The sequence below is a fragment of the Taudactylus pleione genome, unplaced genomic scaffold (assembly GCF_031769625.1).
Source record: "Taudactylus pleione unplaced genomic scaffold, aTauple2 ptg000602l, whole genome shotgun sequence".
NCBI lineage: Eukaryota > Metazoa > Chordata > Amphibia > Anura > Myobatrachidae > Taudactylus > Taudactylus pleione.
The window spans coordinates 6,954,398-6,976,036 of NW_028285004.1; the positions used below are offsets into that span (position 1 = coordinate 6,954,398).

Here is a 21,639-nt window from a genome sequence, read left to right on the forward strand (position 1 = left end):
TAGCTTGCAATGGGAGTTTGCACACTTCCGCAGTTAAGATACATGAAAATTTTGCAATGCTATTGTAAAAAAAAAAAAAATGGCATTATATCCACTTACACGGCACAAGTCATGGAGAAAAGTAAAGAAGCAACTGATCTCCCATAATGCACTGGTTACTCGGCTCTGGAGAGTAACTCACGGCCGCTGTGCACATGCACGTACCCAGCTCATGAGCAGTACAGATACGGACGTCTTTCTTTCTGACACCTAACGATTGGTTAGGGGTCTGTTTACTAAGCAGTGTTAAGAGACAAAGTGAAATGAGATAAGATACCAGCCAATCAGCTCCTAACTGCCATGTCACAGGCTGTGTTTGAAAAATGACAGTTGGAAGCTGATTGGCTGGTACCTTATCTCCTTTCACTTTGTCTGCTAACACTGATTAGTAAATAGACCCCTTAGTCTTTGCAGGGACATACCTTTACCACGAGGTCTGTCCCAGCAATGACATAAATATAACAAAAATGCAAGGTGAAATTCCACAAAAAGTGGCAACATTTATGCCATTTTCTCAATTCTTTTAAACAGACCCCTAGAGGATCTATATCTGGTAAAAAAAAAGGGTGTTTCACTTGAGACAGGGCTGCATGCTATGTATCCAGGTGTTCTCTGATGATGGTACTGCTATCTATGGAGTAACCCACGCCACTGAAAAGATTTGCCAGGTTTTGTAAGCAATAACTTCTCCATGAATTGCAAAACAAAGAATAGGGAACCATGTTTTACAAGGAGTAGGGTCAGTGTGACTATAACAGAAAAGAACAATTATAAAATCCCTTGTTATTTGAATACAGTTATTTTTAAATCATTAACAGTCTATAGAGGGGCTGGCTGGCTGTTGTCGTGTCCATAGGGGCTGGCTGGTTGTTCTTGTCCTGTCCACAGGGGCTGGCTGTTGTACTTGTCCTGTCCGTAGGGGCTGGCTGGCTGTAGTGCTGTGTTGTCCAGGGGGTGCTCTGTCCTTAAGGGGTGCTCTTCACCAGGGCCGGATTAAGGTCTGTGGGGGCCCCTGGGCAACAAACTTGTGGGGGCCCCTATATACCACCGTCCCCTGTAGTAATGCCCCTTATGCAGTGCCCCCAGTAGTGGTCCTCTATGCAGTGCCCCCAGTAGTGCCCTTTATATAGTGCCCCCAGACCCAGTAGTGGTCCCCCCTATGCAGTGCCCCTTATATAATGCCCCAGTAGTGGTCCCCCTATACGGTGCCCCCATTAGTGCACCTTATATAATGCCCCCAGACCCAGTAGTGTCCCCCCTATGCAGTGCCCCTTATATAATACCCCAGTAGTGGTCCCCCTATACAGTGCCCCCGGTAGTGCCCCCAGACCCAAAAGTGGTCCCCCCATGCAGTGCCCCTTATATAACTCCCCAGTAGTGTTCCCCCTATACAGTGCCCTCAGTGGTGCCCCTTATATAGTGCCCCCAGTAGTCCCCCTTATGCATTGCCCCCAGAAGTAGTCCCCCCCTATATACTGCCCCCAGTAGTAGCCCATCCCTATTCAGTGCCACCAGAAGTTGTCCTATGCATTGCCCCCAGTGCCCCCATTAAGCACCCCCCCTATGCAGTGCCCCTTACACACACACACAAAAAACACAACTTACCTGAAACCCCGCTCCTGACGCGACCGCCGCTGTTCGCTCCGGCTCCTCTTCTACTGCAATATGGGAGAGACGTCAGCATCATGACGTCACTCCCATCATCACCCGGGGGGAGCCAGAAGACGGAGCTCATAAGTGAGCTCCAGCCGGCTCCCTCCGTTGAAGCAGCAGCCAATGAGAGTCTGTGTGACTCTCATCGGCTGCTGTAACAAACACACAGCTGCTGCCGGTGGCTGTGTGTATGTCACTGTGTAGTGTGGCCGCTGCTAGTGGGGGCTCCTCTGTGTGTGGGGGCCCAGGGAAGACCGCCCCTGTTGCCCTCCCCTTAATCTGGCCCTGCTCTTCACCCACCCTCAGTGTGAAAAAAAAAAATAGTGTTAGCTTAGCCACCCTTGTCATCAGTGCAGGGGTGCTGTGCTGCTGTCTTTTAAGGGGCTGCTGCCTCTTTTCAGGGGTTCACCCCACTGTTAAAAAAAAATGAAATAAACAAATTTTTTTGTGTGGCGTGTTAGCCACATCTGTCATCGGCGTAGGTGCGCAGGGGTGCTGTGCTGCTCTCTGTCGAGGGGCTGCTGCCCCAAAAATAAATAAACAATTTTGTTGTGTGCGTGTCAGCCACAACTGGCTGTCACTGTTATTGATGTAGCTGCGCAGGGGTGCTGTGCTCCTGTCGAGGGGCTGCCGCCCAAAAAATAAACAATTTTTTTGTGTGCGTGTCAGCCACAACTGGCTGTCATTGTCATCGGCATAGCTGCGCAGGGGTTCTGTGCTCCTGTCGAGGGGCTGCTGCCCAAAAAATAAATAAACAAATTTTTTTTGTGCGTGTCAGCCACACCTGGCTGTCACTTATATTGCGTAGTTGCGCAGGGGTGCTGTGCTCCTGTCTGTCGAGGGGCTGCTGCCCAAAATAATAACAATAAAACCAACTATTTTTTTTGTGTGTGGTTGTGTGCATAGTAAGTATGGAGGACAGTCACATGGCCGGAGAGCAGGATCCACATACCAGTCTTGTAGCTTCCGGCTGCAGTCATGATGACAATGCAAAGCCGTCAATGTCATCTATGAAGGCCAATGTACCAGGGCTTAAGTCAGGCCAAAAAGTCAGGCTAAAAAAATCGACTTTTTTAAAAAAAATTAAAGCTAAGTCAGCTTTAGAGAAACAAAAAATTGCCAATATGCCATTCACTACATGAAGTGGCAAGGAAAGGATAAAGCATTGGCCTGTATTTCTGACTGATGATTCTAGTGATAATTTAAGCCCCTCTGCTTGTAGGAGAGGTTACAAAACAATATTTAATTGTTAAGACGAGTAAGACACCGGAACCAACTGTGTGCTCGGAAAAATCAGAAATCCCATAATAGAGTGCAAGTGTGTCTGCGGTTGCCATGTCTGAGCCTGACCTTTCTAATACTATACTTGAAGAGGATCCTCTTTCTACCATTTGTGTGCCTGCTGACGTAGAAATTGAGGATGCTTCTGTGGAATTGCACGAGGAGGATGAGGAGGATATTTATGTAGTTGGCGAACAAGGATGATGAGGATGTTAATGATGAAGAGGATGTTGATGGCAAGGATGTTTGTGTAAAAACTGTAAATCAGGCAACAGTTGTTCCCCATTGTCGGAAAAATCTCATTGTTGCCATACCTGGACAAAGGACCAAAAAATCCACTTCCATTGTTGTCCAAATCCGGACAACCTTTGCCAAGCCATTTGTAACCATTGCCAAGTAACAGTGAGTAGAGATAAGGACCTTAACCATCTTGGAACCTCCTCCCTGTTACATCACATGCAGAGCATTCATCAAATTGGAAACACATTCTAAAACTTTCAGTTCAGTGTCACCTAGCTTCTCCCTTCTATCTGGATCCAAGCGCCTGCAATCCCCACCACCAACACCTGCATCATCATCAACATCCTCATTCATGATCAGAAGTGGTCCTGCATCCAATTTCATAGGCATGACTGACTCCTCTCCTATCCATGATAATGTGGATAATGTGTTAATGTGGATGTTGATGATGAGGATGTGGTTTGCGTAAATTAGCCACCAGTGGCAGCAGTTCTTGCTCATGATAAAAAAGAAAGCCAGAAAAGCCACGTCTTGTGTGTGGAATTATTTTAATCTTAATTCTGACAACAGTTGTGAAGACATCTGTTCCATTTTTAAAGCCAAAGTTAGCAGAGGAAGGGACGTTAGCCATCTAAGCACCTCCTCCCTGTTACGTCATTTGCAGCGAGTTCATGCAATTTTTTTAACAAAATTATTATAATTTGTAAATTAATAACAAGCAGTCCGGTATCAGCTACCAGCAGATTGGACCAGCACATGCAATCTCCACCACAAATTGAAGGTAGTCCTTCCAAAAAAATGTTTTGTGGAGGCCCAAACAAACTAAGGAGTTCAGTCACGAAAGTGTCAGTCCTAGTGGCTAAAGTGCTTGGGGGGAGATTTAATAAAGCTTGTTGAGAGATAAAATTGGAGATAAATAGCACCAACCAATCAGCTTCTAACTGTAATTTTTCAAACACAGTCTCTAAAGTGACAGTTAGGAGCTGATTGGTTGGTGCTATTTATCTCCAGTTTTATCCCTTTCCAAGCTTTTTTAAATCTCCCCCTTGGTTTGTTAAACTGTGCCTTTTTAATATCCCACATAAGAGTGGGTGGGAGGGACAATTCCAACTTGCACCTCTTTTCATAACATTTGGCACAATTTGGGGGATTGCCAACTGACATTATTATAGTTTATTAAACTGCCATCCTGTCTGCCACTGCTGTGTGGCAATGTTTCATAGATGTCCTATATTTTTTTTTAAACTGCCGTACATTTGTGCCGATGCTCTATTGCTTACTTTAGCCAGCCAGCTCGCTGCAGCCTTTGACCTATATTGGTGAAAAATAGTGAAATCAATATTGTGAGCTGTGAGGTGGTTAAAAATGCATGGAAATGCCTGAAAATTATTGTTATTAAGGTTAATAATACTGTAGGTACAAAGATAGGCCCAAATTATGTGGTTTTAGCTGTTTATAGCATTTTTGGGAAATAATACAGATCCAAAACCAAAACCGAAAAACAAAACACCAAGAAAAAAGATCCAACACCAGATCCAGATCTAAAACCAGGGGAGATCGAGATCCAAAACCAAATCCAAAACACTTGGGTCGGTGCACATCTCTAGCTAGCAGGATGCAGTATATTATCTGTAATCTGCAATTACACAAGCAACGTTTAGTGGAAAGTGTACCGTAGGATTTTTGAGATAAGATTTGCTAGTGCTCTTAAACTTGAACTTAACATCCAAATTAAGTCAGCTTTCTCTGGTCCAATTTTAAAATTGACGTTAGAGATGTGCATGGACGCCTGTGTTTCTAATTTATGTTTTGGTAAAACCACCCTCAAGTGTTTTGTTTTGGGTTTGGTTTAGCTTGGTCTTGGATACCTTAAAAATAATAAAAAGCGATAAAACAGCTAAAATCATGTAAGTTGGACCTGTTTTCATGCAATCCAAAACCTGAGTTCGCTTCTGAAATCCGAGTTCCAAACTGACTACAGAAACAAACCGGTACTCGGTTTGACTCGGAACTCCAAAGTGATTCTGAACTCTGACTTGATTAGTCTCTGAACCCCTAAGATCCGAGGCGTGTTCGTATTTCAAGAAAACCAAGCCACACATCTCTAATTGAAGTAATATTTTGGTTAGTTGAAAGTACACAACAATGTTACGAAGTAAAGAACCACAGTAATGTTGGACACACACTAGGGGATATATATCACTCGAACAGGCTACGAACTGTATATTGTCCTTCTGGCGAGAGAAGTCTCTCACAGATATATTGCATCAGTCGTACTACATGGGAGATGCGATATACCAGAGAGATATATCTTTCACATCTGCTTGTGTGTACAAATGATCGTCTGACCGACCCATTGGCTAGCCACAGGACCCGGTGATAATGACATCACAGCTGGTTCTTCATCGGTGGGGACGATTGGTAAGTGTGCATGCACAAGGTCTTTTGTGCATAACCTTGCTAAATCATTCTATCAGTCGACGGGTTGGCTAATTTAACGATTTTTCATTATAAGGCACGATGATCCCTATGGCTACATACATTTTCTAAAAAGTATTAATGTGTTTTCATCAATAAGTAGATCTTACTAACTGATTTGGGGCTCATTTACATTTGGATGTAAACAAATTTTATGACACGCCTCTCAGATGTAGCAGTACACGCCCACTTTAACGCTGCGCTCATAGGTGCTGCTTTTACAATCTCCCTGAAATGTTTTTCAAAAGTAGGCAAGCATATTTTTACCATTACTTTATAAGCATGATTTCATATTTCCATTGTTCATCATGTTAATGCAGATGATATTCAGAGAGATGAAGCCATGCCAGAGGGAGCACACAAAATCCCCATAGATAAAAAGGGTAAGATTCTGGAAATGGCTTTATTTTGTGAGGCTGCTCCTAGTCAGATGTGTATAAAACATCTGCAAAATAAAGCTGACAGTACTATTAAAGCCCCTTTTTTATGGCTACACCACCACTAGAATTCAACTTAATAGATTTATTTCTCTTTTCAACCTTGTGCATTATGCTGCTATGTATGTACTGTGATTTATTATGCTATTCATACTGCAATTACTAATAATTGAAATGGCCCCTATGCTGGACAAAGGGTTTAAAAACAGTCTTCTAATCCTCTGTTAAATGTGATGACAATGAAAGGTTTTATCTAACAAGTATTGTTTGTCATTAGTATTTATATCGGGTTTTAGGGTGTATATGGTAATTTTAATGGTTGAGTAATATTTCTGACATTTAACCCATTTTTTTTTACATAGACTTATAGATGAAAGCACAATAATCAGCTGGATGAGAAAAATAAAAACCTTATGGTGATTTAAGAGAATTAAATACGCTTTCAATTTTCTAATTATTAGAATAGTAGGTTTCAGTTTAGCAGCCTAAATTAAAACTTGCATTTTAAAATGCGTTACAATAATAAACATATGATGGTGTAACTCTTAATGCTGAACCCCTCCCCATAAATAAACAAAGAATGAACATAATGCCTTATATATTCCCAAAGAGAAATGTATAAAGTTATATAGTAAGCTTAATTCTACACAAAAGCTACATCACTGTCGCTCTGCACTTTCATTTTCTGCATACCTTACAAAAATGACAAAATATTGCCTAGTAACGAGTGGCTTTGGTGCAAGTCTCTTGTGAATACCCATAAAGCAACATGATTGCTATACTTTAGGAACCATTTATTCTGCTGCCAAATTATGTATGTTTTCTAAAGAGAACCCTGGCTACATATATGCAGGGGTTGCAAAGAGGAAGAGGCCTGGGTCTGCCTTGGATGAATTAAACACCCAGTCCCAGAAGGGCAATGGTTCTGGGTCTGTCCAAACTGTATTATGGTATAGTGCAAGGGAAATAGGACCAGATAACAATGCAGACCATTAGTTTCATAATAGTATGCACAATCACAACCCCAAGTCCCCTAGACTGCACTCTCAGCCCCAGGGGACAGCTAGGGGTGCTGTGATGGCGGAAGCTTGTAGGGCTAAGGCACTGGCCACCAGCCTCCTCTCTGCTCCATCCCAAGAGATATACTATTATATGGCTAGGCTTATCTATTAGTGAGTCATAGCCTTCTTAAAATGTAAATTATTTTACCACTTATCCATTCTGATTGTAAATTATGTAATGTTTGCTCCATCTGCCTGCTTGGTTGACATACAGGATTATGGTGATTAGCATATAGTAAGTATTATAAATGAAACAATATATATTTTTTGTTAAATTACATAATCTACCTAATCCTAATTGTGCATGATATATACAGCCCCTAATTTTTAATTTTATTTCCTTGTAACTTCCCCCCACGTGCTGGATAGCTTGATATGTCTGCTGTTTTACACGCTTGGAGGGTGGTGCCGTGCCATACGATGCACATGTTCCAGGCGCCATAGTTACACACTACACCTCTGGGGATGGCATGAAGAAGCATGCGAATTTCCTCTCTGCAGCCTTGCACATATCTTGCCATTTAGATTCTTTCCATTCAGCAAATAATTAAACTGTAGAATATACAAGAATATCTTTCAAAACAAATAACAGTCACAAAATGAAAAAAATAAATGTCCAATATTAAAGATCATATGCATCAATATGTATCTAGTTTAGTTCAACACATCGCCTGAATAACATTTAGTCAAAATGAGTTTATTATACTGTATACGACTGCTCTCCTATTCCTCAGCAGTAGGCACTGATTTGGCAACTGTTTTGCTCTTCATGAGCTTAAAATGAGGGTATATACACAATTATGTTTCGGTCTGAGGTATTTGCATCAAGCTACATGTTTGTAGCTAGTAGACACAACTCTTACTGTCTGTCTGGACAAGAATTGAGAAATGTGTGTGAAATGTCCTAATTTCCTTTCCCTATGCAAATACAACCCCATAAAATGATTCCTATGTTTTGCATTTTTGTTGACACAATTAATCCTATTCCCAATAATATATTTTCATTTGTTACTGATCTATTTAATAGAGGAACACAATATCACCCTTCTCTCCATGGCTGACATATTTCATTCTAGGACACAGCAATTTTTTTGTTACATTTATGTTTGAAACTCAGAGCCATGCTCCTCTTATTTATGGGCCCTGACCCCACTGAGCTCAGTGATCTGTACATGATAATGTCATAACTCAACTTAATAGGAATAATTCTGCACTTTGTGCAGGTTGCCTTTGTGGCAGGAGTACACATTCCATTAACCTTTTATTTATTTTTTCCTCATTGTTTTTGATAACTGATTGTTACTTTAAGAGCTGCTAGTTTCCCACTGCTGGTACATTGTACCATTACCTTACTTATGTATTTTCTGCCTACAGCCATACAGGAAAAGGAGCATTAGAGGCCTAGGTGACAATACAATAAGATCTCACTCCTATAGGTGATCCAGTGACCAAGATGTGTGTGCTGCCAATTCTACTGCTGGCTTAGATCAGTTATATTTCCATCTTATGACTGCAATGTTCCAATTGAAATTCAATACAAATCTTTACAAACATCAATTACATTGATATGATGTCATCAATGTAAAAACAAACTATTACATCTGCATTTGCTTATAGATCCTTCAGTGGGAGGTCCATCATCATTGTCGTCACCAAAACAAAGTAGAAAGAGAAGCCCTAGAGGGCCAGAAAATAAGAAAAATAGCAAGTTAATGTATCCAGAAGGTGATACAGAAGGTATTTTTGGGGGGATGATATTAAATGGTGTCCATATGTAATATACATATGCACCATTGTAATATCACCAGAACCAGGGTACTTGTCACATTAAATGGCATTGATATTATTGGGGCAACACTGACTTCAGATCGAATACCTCTTCGCAACCCGGCAGTCCAAGACCATCTGAAGATAGCATAGGTTCCGGCACTTTGCTGATTATTAGGCAGCCACATTTGGGCCGTAATAGTGAATGAGACAGTTACTAAACACATGAGAATACAAGCGGTTCTGCGTGTGCAACGGGCCATGTAGTGATTAGACCAACAAGATCCAAAAGCTGCTAAGTGATCCATGCATTATCTCACTATGTTCCTACCTCTGTCATGGTAGAAGCAGGGTCACTGAGTCAGCTGCAGGGCCTGGGTACTGAAGGGGATGCACCCAAATCTGTGAGGCGTGACCACATCCCCTCCAGAAACAATAAAGGAACGTACTATACTGATGTTCAACATTCCTGGGCTTTGTGCTGCGGCACAGAATAAAATTTGTATAGGACTTGGCGCTGCTATTTATACTATCAACTGTTTTTCTCTAAATTCATCAATTTCATTTCAAAGAAAGTCGGTGTTAATTTTTACTTCCTTGTGTGTTATATCTGTCATAATTGGCATCAATAAAATTTTGTAGCCATAACAACATGCAATAATCAGTAATGACTCATATGCATTACATTGTCATTGCCATTTTGTTGGGAACCATATCTGTACTTTATTTATGTAATGTTGTATTTGGGGCCTAGATGTAAATATAAGGCCTGATTCCCAGCTGTAATCATGTAGCGCTATTGTGCAATTTACACATGTACTGCACCATGCCTACACATGTCCCCCCATGGAGTCTCAGTGTGCGCCCACTTCTCTATATTGGAGAAATAAGCATTTCTGGATGGTAACTGGGCAGCTATCTTGAAAACTCACAATCCTTTTCATGGGAGTATTGTGGGCTATTAGCTAAACTTCCATGCTAGTCCATGCATATGAGTCAAAATCAGACCCATAGTGTAGATCACACAATTCATTTGAAAATCTAAATAGTGTGTGATCCCAATTTTATGCTTGTTTTGGGTCACATACAACTTCATCTTATGACTGCAATGTTCCAAATTGAAATTCACTATAATGTTTTTACTAAATACATTAACATTGATATAAATTCAACAATGTGAAAACAGATCATTCTATCTACATTTGCTTGTAGACCCTACAGTGGAAAGTACTTCATCATTACCGTCAGTAAAAAAAACTATAAAAAGAAGCCCTAAGAGGCCAGAAAAGAAGAGATCTAGGACATTAATGTATCCAGAAGATGATACAGAAGGTACTTTTGTTGGAATGATATTAAATGATCTCCATATGTAATATACATATGCTGCACCATTGTAATATCACCAGAACCAGTGCACATGTCTCATTAGATATCATTTAAGTTTGCAGGCAACATTGACTATCTACACATTTGAACGGTCAGTTGTTTATAAGCTTATGAGATAGTACAGTGAGTACTTGCTACAACCAGTGGCAGTGTATTTAATGGGTACCCCCTCAATGTGACTACATATTATTTTTCTCCATAGAAATGTAACTATAGTATTCTCACCTCTGGGCACTGCTGGAATAAGGCTTGTGGGGGCCCTACCAATAAAATTGTCAATGAAATATGCGGCCAATGTTGTTAAAAATGTATTATGTGTAAATACTCCCAGCACCACAAATGTGTTAAACACACTGTAGTGCCCCCAGTTCACATATACACAGTGTCCCAACGCTGGTGATGTAGCTATGTGTGGGGTGGGTTCCCTGGGCGACCGCCGAAGCTGCCCTGTTGTTAATCCAGCTCTGTCTCTGGGTTATTAAAATAATGGCATCATTTGTCATGGTTATACTGGCTAACAATAGTAGAGGAATACTGCTTCAGGTGGAACTGATTTAATGATTTCTGAAACTTACTTTTTTAAAAATTCATATTTAATAAAATTTCTGGCAAAATAAAACTATTAATCTCATTAACTATAAGTTCAGCATGGTTTAATTTTCTGTTCAAGCCTGTTGATTCTAAATATATATGAGTGTGTATTCACTTTAATCTAGATCCCTACGAGGGAAAAGCACCATCCCAGTATCATAAAAAATCTCCCCCAAATAAGAACAGTAAGAGTCCTATCAATTCATCACCTAAAAAGCCAAGAAAGAAGAAAAGGAAGATTATAGTATTTTACGAAGACGAACCAGAAGGTACTTAGTAAGAAGGGCATGTTTGGGGCAGAGTTTCTGCACCCAAAGAGCATAGATTTGAGTCATATCTAGTCTGACTTAGATCTCTGCGCCAAAATCTCAAAGTTGGTGAAACTGAAACTCTGAAAGTTTTTTTGCAATACCAAGGAATATATTTACAGGGAAGACGGTCAGGTAAGTTGGTAAGGGATTGTCACATATTGTACCGTATGGTGATGTTTAACATAATCAGAAATGTCTAATTAGAATATATTGTCAGAAAAGCATAACAGAGTATTCACAAAGTTTGTTGTCCTGTGCTTACTTAAGGGCTTACAGTATTTAGGTGCAGAAAGTCTGTTGTAGTTTCTAGATTAGGGGTGGGCAATAAGTGGCCCCCCAGCTGTTGTCGAACTACACATCCCAGCATGTCCTGCCACAGTTTTGCTATTCGGCCATGCTAAAACTGTTGCAAGGCATGCTGGGATGTGTAGTTCAACAACAGTTGGAGGGCCGCTTATTGTCCACCCCTGTTCTAGATCATTATCCCCATTATTAAAGTGTACTTATAAGTAGAGGTGAGCGGTACAATTTTGCTGAAAACCGAACACACCCAAACTTTGGGGTTCTGAGTTGAACCAAGTCCCAGCTCAGGTCTCTCTACATTTAAGTCCTTCCCTCGTGATTTCAGATGCTATGAGGTGGTCACAATGGAAATGACTGGAAATAAATGTTATTGACTAATACTATAGGAACAAAAACAGGCCCAAGTTACATGATTTTAGCTGTGTTTATTACTTTTTAAAGAAATGAAAAACCGAAACTACACCAAAATACTTGAGGATGGTTTTGCCAAGGCCAAAACACAATGATGATTTAGAACTAAAATTAGAACACGGAGGTTTACGCACATCTCTACTTATAAGTAGAGATGAGTGGTCCGGTTTTGAATTGTTTCTTTTGGCTGAATTAGTGCAGGTTCGGCTTCACATTATTGGCTATCCAAAACAAGTGAGAGCCGGATAGCCATCAAGATGCCGTTTTGGAGATCTGAACATAACTAAATAAAACCAAACCATTCATCTCTACTTTAATAAAATTAGGAGGAACTACATTAGTATAATACTTTTCATCAAAGGTGGCTTAAGAGAGGAACGGTAGTGTTCATTCTAGCACCCTGCATCTGTAACAAACAATGCAGTTCCTCTTTACTGTTTGGGGTGTCGCTCTATGCTCTGGTGCCTCTTGTACACTCTTGTTTGTATCTCAACAGTTTGTTACATCATCTGAGTGTGCTAGAAGCACCAGAACAGAGAGCAACACCCCAGGCAGGGGTGTCTTATCCATCCCTGTGTCTTTCCAGCTATATGTCCCGTGTTTCTCAAGATTTGAGCCCAGTGTCGCCTCCAACCTCCTGCTCCCTGTTTTACCACCTGCCCCATATCCCCTCCAGCCTTGTGTCACTCCAGCCTCCTGCCCCATGTTACCTCCAGCTCCCTGTGTCATCTCCAGCCTTCTTCTCCCTGTGTCACCTCCTGCCCCATGTCCCCTCCAGCCTTGTCACTGCAACCTCCTGCCCCATGTTGCCTCCAGCTTCCTGTGTCATCTCCAGCCTTTTTCTCCCTGTCATCTCCTGTCCCATGTCCCCTCCAGCCTCCTATGTCTCTCCAGCCTCTTGCCCAGTGTTTCCGCAAGCCTCCTGCTTCCTGTTTCACCTCCAGCTCCCTGTGTCATTCAAGCCTCCTGCTTCATGTCTCTCTAGCCTCCTGCTCCCTGTGTCACCTCTTTCCCCAAGTCACTTGAGCCTCCTGCTTCTGTCTTTACTGACATATTTCCCCGTCTTTCCAACCTCCTGCCCCTTGTCATTTTAGCCTCTGCCCCATTTCTTTCCAGCCTCCTGTCCCCCATATCTTACCAGCCTCCTGCCTCCACTGTTATTCCAGCCTCTGCCCCCTTGTCTTACCAGCCTCCTGTATTACCGACTGCATGGTCCTCTTTGTCCACAGTTGGTGGCTCCCTTTTGTGGCAGAGAGCGTGACGTGATGCCACGAGGTCAGGGTCGTACTTCTGGCAGTTCTGGGGTAGGAGGAGCTGTCATGCCACCGAGCACCATGGTCTTGCTCAGATACGCAGTTCCAGGATAATGATGCTAAGAAGGGAGGTGGTACTGTGTAATGGCTGCCAAATTCTTAATGCTACGTCGTACCAGATGGTACTGCCATACTCGCACCTCTATACACTGTGTTGCTGCACTCTAGGGCATTATGAATACAAGCAAAATTCTCCTAAATGACGGGGGGGGCACATGTCTTAGTGCCCCCCCCCCTGAATCCGTCTATGCCCGTGCCATGTTCCTGGGGATTTCTCTGTTATGATGCGCAAAACACCAGGAAAATGGCCACCATGCCATTTTCCCAGTGATTTCCGCTATGCTGCTGTGCTGACCTATGCTGAACTCTGGAGAGGTAAGTGTACTTATGTACTTATGGGTGCAGGGTGTACGGTGTGGGCCCCCCTCGACCAAGGGACCCACACACCCTGCACCCATTATAGATATGCCAATGCCTTACACCTCACTAGGCTTGCTCCCCAGACTATTAAAATGTCCATGTTCTTACAACTTGCACCTTAATACCTTAACCTTAATACATCAACGGCTAATACTGTATGTGTATATATATATATATATATATATATATATATATATATGTATATGTATATATACATTCATAAAATAGTAATGCTCACCAGCATCCTCTTACTTGCAAACAAAGTCAACTAGGAACACAAAATACTGATACAGCAGAAAGTGTCACTATTCCACAAATATATAAAGATAACAAGATAGACATAAGAATCGTTCATCTACAGTAAAGTATTAGACATTTGTTTTGTTCCACATTTGTTTTTTTCTATATGATATAAATAAATGTATAGAATTATACCCCCAGCTCTGAGGAGTCATCATGAGGAAAGTATTGTGTATAGATGAATTACTGAGCAACAGCAGAAATACTGAAGCATGAGCCCTGAGAATGTTTTATAATTACTCTCACATTGCTAATGCATGAAAAAGCAATTGATCCAGCCAATAAAATAAGAAAGATAATGCATATTGGTTTATTTAAACTGTAAGTTCCAATGAGGCAGACTGATGTGAATGAATAATATGTGGTCTATGTACTAAACAGTGTTAGGAGACAGAGTGAAAAGTGATAAGAAAGTGATAAGGTGCCAGCCAATCAGCTCCCAACTGTCATTTTTCAAACACAGCCTGTGAGATGACAGTTCTTATCACTTTTCACTTTGTCTCCTAACACTGCTTAGTAAATAGACCCCTATGTTTTGTACAGTGCAATATGGTGGCACTATATGAATAAATAATAGATTTATGATCTAGAAGACTTCTTGACTATAAAAAGGATCTCACTTGCAGGAGCTGGTATGTCTGAGAATTACTTTGCAGACCATAATTAGGCACAAAAAATGCTTATTATAGTAAGTATGAGGAATGTTTACAAATACCAGTGGAAAAATTCTAAGAACAGATAAAAACTGCACACAATTAATAGAGTAATACTGAGAGAAGTATTTTGCTTTATCATTATTATTCTTTAGTGTCTTCTTAGTTTATAGAAGAACAAATAGGGTATGGGAACTTTATTACAAAAATGTACAAAAGTATTGGATATAATGCAACTGTTATTATACTGGATTTGAATAAACCCATGGTACAAAACGTGTTTCATGAAAATATTTGTTGTGTATTTCCCAGTAATAAATTGTGGTAATCATATGTATCCGCAATAAATAAATTATTACAGAAGTGTCTTCAGCAGATCGGAGAGTTCTGGGGAAAAAATTACATAACTTGTGGTGTGCTTGGGTGAGAACTTCAGCAATTGGATAAACCACTGAAGATATCTCTAAAAGTGAATTGCAATCGGTTCAGTCAACATTACATTGAATGGTTTACATTTATATTAAGCTATTTTAAAACAATTATGCAATGCCTGAGTGATGTTTATGAAATCGTCAATGAAACCTAGATAATAGCTTATTCCCAAAAATTCCCTATTTATGTTTGTTGGTGAATAGACTACATACAGGTCTTCACAGATGCTGCATCAATTTATGTGCTGAATGGTTGCAGACATGTGACATAAGCATGCTTTTCTAGCAATCTCAATATTCGTGGATACCTATGTTTTCTTTTATTGTATGTTAGATTCCACTGAGAAACCATCAAAGGATAAAAAGCGTCCACCAAAAAAGAATTCTAAAGCGCCCAAAAAGAAAAAAACTGGGACAGTTGAGGAGTCAGAAGAAGAAATTGAAGGTACTGTAGTGACAGAAGGAGGTGATCTTTGGTAATACATTCAGGTATCTAAGTGGAAAAAACATTGGCAACTGCTGTAAATGACACAACAGGGACTAAAATGCTACACACATGGCTGGCAATAAACTCTGCACACAGAGGGGCTGATCCTGAATGAGACGGATCTCTGTACATGGGCACAAATGGCGAGTTTTAGTATGCAGCGTATGCACAGATGTGAATTTAAGTCCGTCCTATTCTGAGTCATACAGAACTTGGCGGGTCCTGGTTTTCAGTGAAATTAGGCGTAGCAGGGTGGAAACAATGTGAGCGCACGAAACTCCCCCATCTATTGGGAGTGTCATGGCAGTGTTTATGGGCGTATATCTAAAGCTCTGTGCAATTCTGAGTCATGCTTATGGGAAGGGAAGCCTCTAGTTACCAGATCTCTTGCACCTAGCAAGTACAGAAACTAATGTTGACGGTTGCATCTGCTGTAAAATCAATGGTCAACACTGGTTCCTGCATTAGGTAGTAAATTAGGCTTCTGTGGCTGCAGACAAATACTGTACTGCCACTTTGCGGGCAACTTAGAATCAGCCCCAGAGAGTGCAATACCCTACATACTGTAACAATACCCTACACCCTTCCATCCTACAGTATATTATCTTATACACACATACATACAGTACATGGCTAGGCTAGCAGTACATTCAATAGGACTTGTAATTTCTGCTATCCTTAAAATACTTTTTGCTCTACTAACTTTTTATCTAGGGAAAGTTTCCTTGTCTTCAAACATTGGATCCACACAGATATATAGGTATATATATTTAACTAAATATAAAAAACTATTAGAAGTAATACATGTTACACTAAATTATATTGTATTTTCATTGACTCTCTATCAATTACATACATCCATCTTAGACCCCCGCTTCTGTCTCTCTCATCTCAGTCCCATCTTTTTTTATCCTCCTGTATGTCAATCTCATCTCTGTCCCTCTCCCGCATGTCTCTTTCAATCATCTCTGTTCCACTCCATCTCTCACTCTCTCTTATCTCTGTCCCCATTTCTCCCATCTACCTCCCTCTCAGCCTGTCTCACATTCCCCTTTGGCTGTGTGTCCAGGAGCCAGGCAGCCAGTGAGATCTGCGAGGGTATGGGGCGGTGTTTTAATACCTGTAGGTGTTAAACACATAACATATAAAGATTTTTTTAAGACCACGGCTTTATTTTGAAATGTACATTATACACTGTTAACCTGTTTGTTCTTTCTCTGTCACAAAACAAAAATCAACTTACAGTAGTTTAGTATTTTCCACACAGACACTGGTAGGATGCCTAATAAGTGAATTGACACTAGTTGAGTCTTGGAACTGCTTAATCATCAATCAAACTCTAACTTAACACACTCATAACTACCTTAGCACTGCTCAGTCTTCAATTAACATCACAATTAACTCATTCATGAGATCGGGACCTATATAGGTGCCTCCCAAATCCTGGAAGAACATTAATGTACAGTATGCCACATCCCTGAAAAAGTCAGGAAAACCATGGGTGAAATGCGTAGGTTAAAGACTTGCTCCAATGACTGAAATGCTCCAGTACTACTAACATGATCTTAAACATGACTATAAATCAAACATGCAATGCAAGGGTGACACTACTGAAAACGGACAAAAAACAGTCACAAAGAACATATGAAATTAGCAGAACCCTCTCTGTTGAAGGATAAAGACATGCTCCAATAACTACAGTGCATCTGCACTATTGAAGCAACGTTACCTAGCACTGAAGAACACACTGTAACTGTAACATTGCTAGGACAAGAATCAACTAAAGCAGCTGGAAGGAAACTAAACACTTCTTAAGTAGAGCCATTTCTGCAGAAAAGCAGAAGAACAGAGCAGTGTCCCAAATCACTGCTGAATATGAGATGTGGGAGAACCCTGCTGCCTGGGGAGAACCCTGCTGCATAGGGAAAATCTCACCTAAAGAGAAACATCTAGCTGCCGGCAGCACAGCACGGAACCCAAAGTACCAACAAAAAGTGAGTTATTAATTCTTCTATTATAGACTGTATCACTTACAATAGCACTATTGTAGTGCATAAGAAATTTGCCTGCATTTCCAGAAAATACGAAAACTATACCTCAATATCTCTCATCAACTGAACTATTAACTCATTTCTAATTCATAGAGGAAATGGAAACTTTTCACTGTTTGTCACTGAACTGTTACAGATGGAAGGAGACTATTCATAACTGCTCACACATACGGATATTCAATATTTAAGCAAGTCACAGATTTAGCATCTTTGAAAAACGAAGTATCTGTGATACCTGTCACAGAAATAGGATTTTCTGTGCATGCAGAGAACTAATCAATATATGTATACATTGTTGTCTTGCTACATTTTCTTTTTTTACCGCAAATAAATCTTACATTATGGCATCCTACCTCCCAGTACATTAATATATGTTAGGACACACTCCAGCTGCTGCACCTGGCACACAATAAAATAAGCTTGAACATACCCACCCAGGCAACTAGCTTGTTCCAAGGTGCGCATGGGGTCATTTTCCACATTTGTATATTTTACTCAACACGCCACATCAAAATGATAATACAAAGAGAATCGGAAAAGCAATACAATACTTCAGAATTTTTGTTCAATTACAAATCACATTTTTGTTGTGCTTGTTACTTGTAATTTAATGTAAAGACAATATATTGAAAACTAACACACTAATGTACTGTATAATCTTTGAAAAAATTAAATGGACCTTGACTCTTATTGTTCATCATGATATTCCTCAGACTAGGTTATAAACAAAATGACTCCCTTTTAAAAACTTTAAAATGTGTTCTCCATTTTCCCATCTCTCTCTGGATCCCAGTTTGACTATAGGATGGGATGCATCAACATCCTGCCACTGATCGCAAGCAAAGCGGTATTTAGTAGCACCATATGCTTGTACTACCATTACAGCAAAGGACAGCTCTCCTGATAAGAGCTGACCTTTGCGATGTAAGGACTACCTGGTTAATGACCCGGGAGTCCTGCAGTGCACACACTCCCATCAGACAACGCATGCGTGAGCTGCGAGAGATACCGATTGGATCCCTCTCAGAAAACTATGCGGACAGAAGCCTATAGGCTTCTATTAGACAATGTCATCTATAGATGGCATTGCCTATCGGGTCCAAGCTCTGGAAAGTTTTGTGTCTTGGAACTTGGTGCATATGGGGAATGTGGTCGAACTTCCAAAAACTGCATTTTAGTGTTGATGCATCCCACCCAATGGGGCATATTCAATTGGGCATGAGGTTTAGCGAAGAAAAAAACCTTGCGCCCAATTTTGGATTACCGTGGGCATGCACGCTCCCGATACCATCGGTATCCAATAAAAAAAAAGTGGTCGCTGGGTTTTCAACTCTGAAAACCCTGCGCCACGTTGAAAAAATAAATAAATCTGCACATACCTGCCCGGAGGTCTCCGATGGTCTCCGCGGCTCCTGGTGGCCTCCCCTCTATCTTCTCACTGGTAGGGGGCTGCTGGAAGTCCCGGGGGCTACTGGGAGGCTCCAGGGGCTGGTGGGAGGGGCAAGAGCTGCTGGGAGATGTAGTTCACTGGGGGGCCTCATACACACACACTCTTACATACTTACAAACACTAACAAATACTCACACACACTGACATACTCACCCTGCTGCAGAAGACCCGGCTTCCAACGCTGGATGCAGAAGAAGATGCAGAAGACAGCACTGCAGAAGGCAAGTAATTATGGACTAATTAAGCTAATTGGAAACTTCCAATTGCTTAATTAGTCCTCAGGGTGGGTGCCGCCAGGGTGCCAGAGCAAGTCCCACTGATTTTTCCTAAAATTAACGATTTTAGAAAAAAAATCACACTTCCTCTGGAGGTGCTTGAATAAAAACCTCCCAACGCGCAAAAAAAAAAAATCTGCAACTAACTGAATAGCAAAAACCCCAGCACCTGCAGGAAAAGCTTCGCAGGTGTGGGATTTTTGCTTTTCTCACCCCCAATTGAATATGCCCCATAGAGTCATATAAATAAGACTGGAAACTTTCAAATATTCTTCCTTGTGGGGGCTATATTGATTATCCGTATATGTGCGAGTTGAATACATTTATGCAATGAGAGGTCTTGTTTTGTTACCGTTTTAAAATTGTGTGTATGTGGGGGCGGTGTTTCAGTTTAGTGCTGGCTACCCCAAAATCAGGTGAAAAACAAACACTGGGAGGTGGAATCCTAGCAGGAAGTCCCGCAGTGTGGGGGTCCCCCCCCACCATGATTCCAACCAGCCGCCAGCTATTTGAGCCTGCAAAAATGCATGCAGCACCTCCTCCTGCATATAACAAGCCCTGGTGCCAATAGTAGCAGGGCTCTTGTCCATACAGGATACCTGGTGGGTATTGGGATAATAGTGAAAAAAAAATAGATAAGAAAACACTATTGCCATTTTCAAAGTACAAGTCCAATAATGGTGCAGTTGCCAAACATGGCTTTCAGGACAAGCTGGCACTTAGAGAACCACAAGTGCCAGCTGGGACCTGTAGATCCCCAAGGAAAAATTTAAACAATACGGGACGTATATTTTAGAAAAAACACAGTTTAATAAATAAACACCCACACGGCTAAATTTCAGTTTTCTATAGTAGTCCAATTGGATAGAAAAGTAGCCCCCTTCCCTCACACACACAAAAAAGAACACAACTGGACTGCGTACAGTCAAGAGGATAATTAAAATATCTCCTGCCACTATTTTCTATACTTTAGCTTTGAGACTGTACTTAATATGTGGCTTTCTCACAATTACTTGAGGTCAAACCATAAGAAATACCAATATCAACTATAGGAGCAATGATAAGCACACAGAAATAGTTCCAGCCACACCCAGTCTGACTATTTTCATTATCTCGGTCACTGCAGAGAGTGCAGATATAACTTTTTCTTTTTTCCTTTTCCCACAACCTCATGGACTACGTCAGTACAACTGGAAAAGGTAAGTATTTGATAAAAGAGGTGTAAAAGTAAACTGTGTGTCTGATTATTTATTAAAGTTTTTTTTCTAAAACTATTGTACTGTCTTTATTCACATTTTTCTTGGTGAACTACAGGTCCCAGCTTGTCCTGGTTTCAGGGCAAGCTGGTACTTGTTATTTTCTAAGTGTCCGCTTGCCTTGGCAGCCCTGTTTATCAACCACGTCATGCCAATGGCAAAATGTTTTTCTTTTACCTTTTTTTCACCAACCCCCATACCCATGCTGTTGGCACCAGGGCTGGTTATAACAAGGAGGAAAAATCTACATGCATTTTTGCAGGCCCAAGCCCCTGGCATAGCTACCCTTTGTACCCACTGGCGTGCAGATGGTTGGAACTTGTGCTTGTTGCCCTGACCCCACATTAATTTTCCCCATGATTTGGGGGTATGCAGCAGTTGGCTGAAAGTGCAAATACTGGTTCAATTTTTTAATTAAATTTTTTTTTTATCTTTATTTTTTAAATATGGAAGACAAGCATATATAATAGACAGCAGCATGAACAGTAGTTACAATAAAAATAACATATAACAAAATATACTGTATGAATGCCTAAAAAAAATAAACAATCCACTTTTGATTTTGTATTTATGGGAACCATAAACTACTAAGTACAAAACTTTAAGTATTATAATCATGTACAGTGGGAGGGAAGGGGAGGGGGGAAGGGCAAAGTGAGGCAAACCGCATTTATTTTTTTAACTGTATGTACTTAGTTTTTTTAACATACAGAAGTATGAAAAATTTAAAATTGTTCAGTTGATTGGAGTTTGGTTAAAGCAAACATTTTTTATCTAATCAACTAGTCTGAATGACTGGTTTTGCCAGTTATCTATAATTTTTGTAGCGAACGGATGAATACCGTTTGCTATGGCCTTTATTAATATGCCACATTGTATATATATATATATATATATATATATATATATATATATATATATACTGTATATTCACAACATTGTTTTCACATGGCAGTATCTTGAAGTATATGTTTGCATCCAATATAGGTAATACTATGTCAAACATCAAATAATGAAACTCACTATCTAAAATTTAACTTTGAAA

The 21,639-nt window shown here is 40.6% G+C and overlaps 1 protein-coding gene across 1 annotated transcript in view; it reads left to right on the plus strand.

Moving 5' to 3' along the window:
* Positions 1–21,639, plus strand: part of PRG4 (proteoglycan 4) — a 120,110-nt gene that overhangs the window by 14,887 nt on the left and 83,584 nt on the right. Inside the window, 5 exon segments of the mRNA XM_088453904.1 lie at positions 6,012–6,074; positions 8,807–8,926; positions 10,169–10,288; positions 11,059–11,202; positions 15,410–15,520. Of these exon segments, the coding sequence (XP_088310030.1) occupies positions 6,012–6,074; positions 8,807–8,926; positions 10,169–10,288; positions 11,059–11,202; positions 15,410–15,520 (558 nt within the window).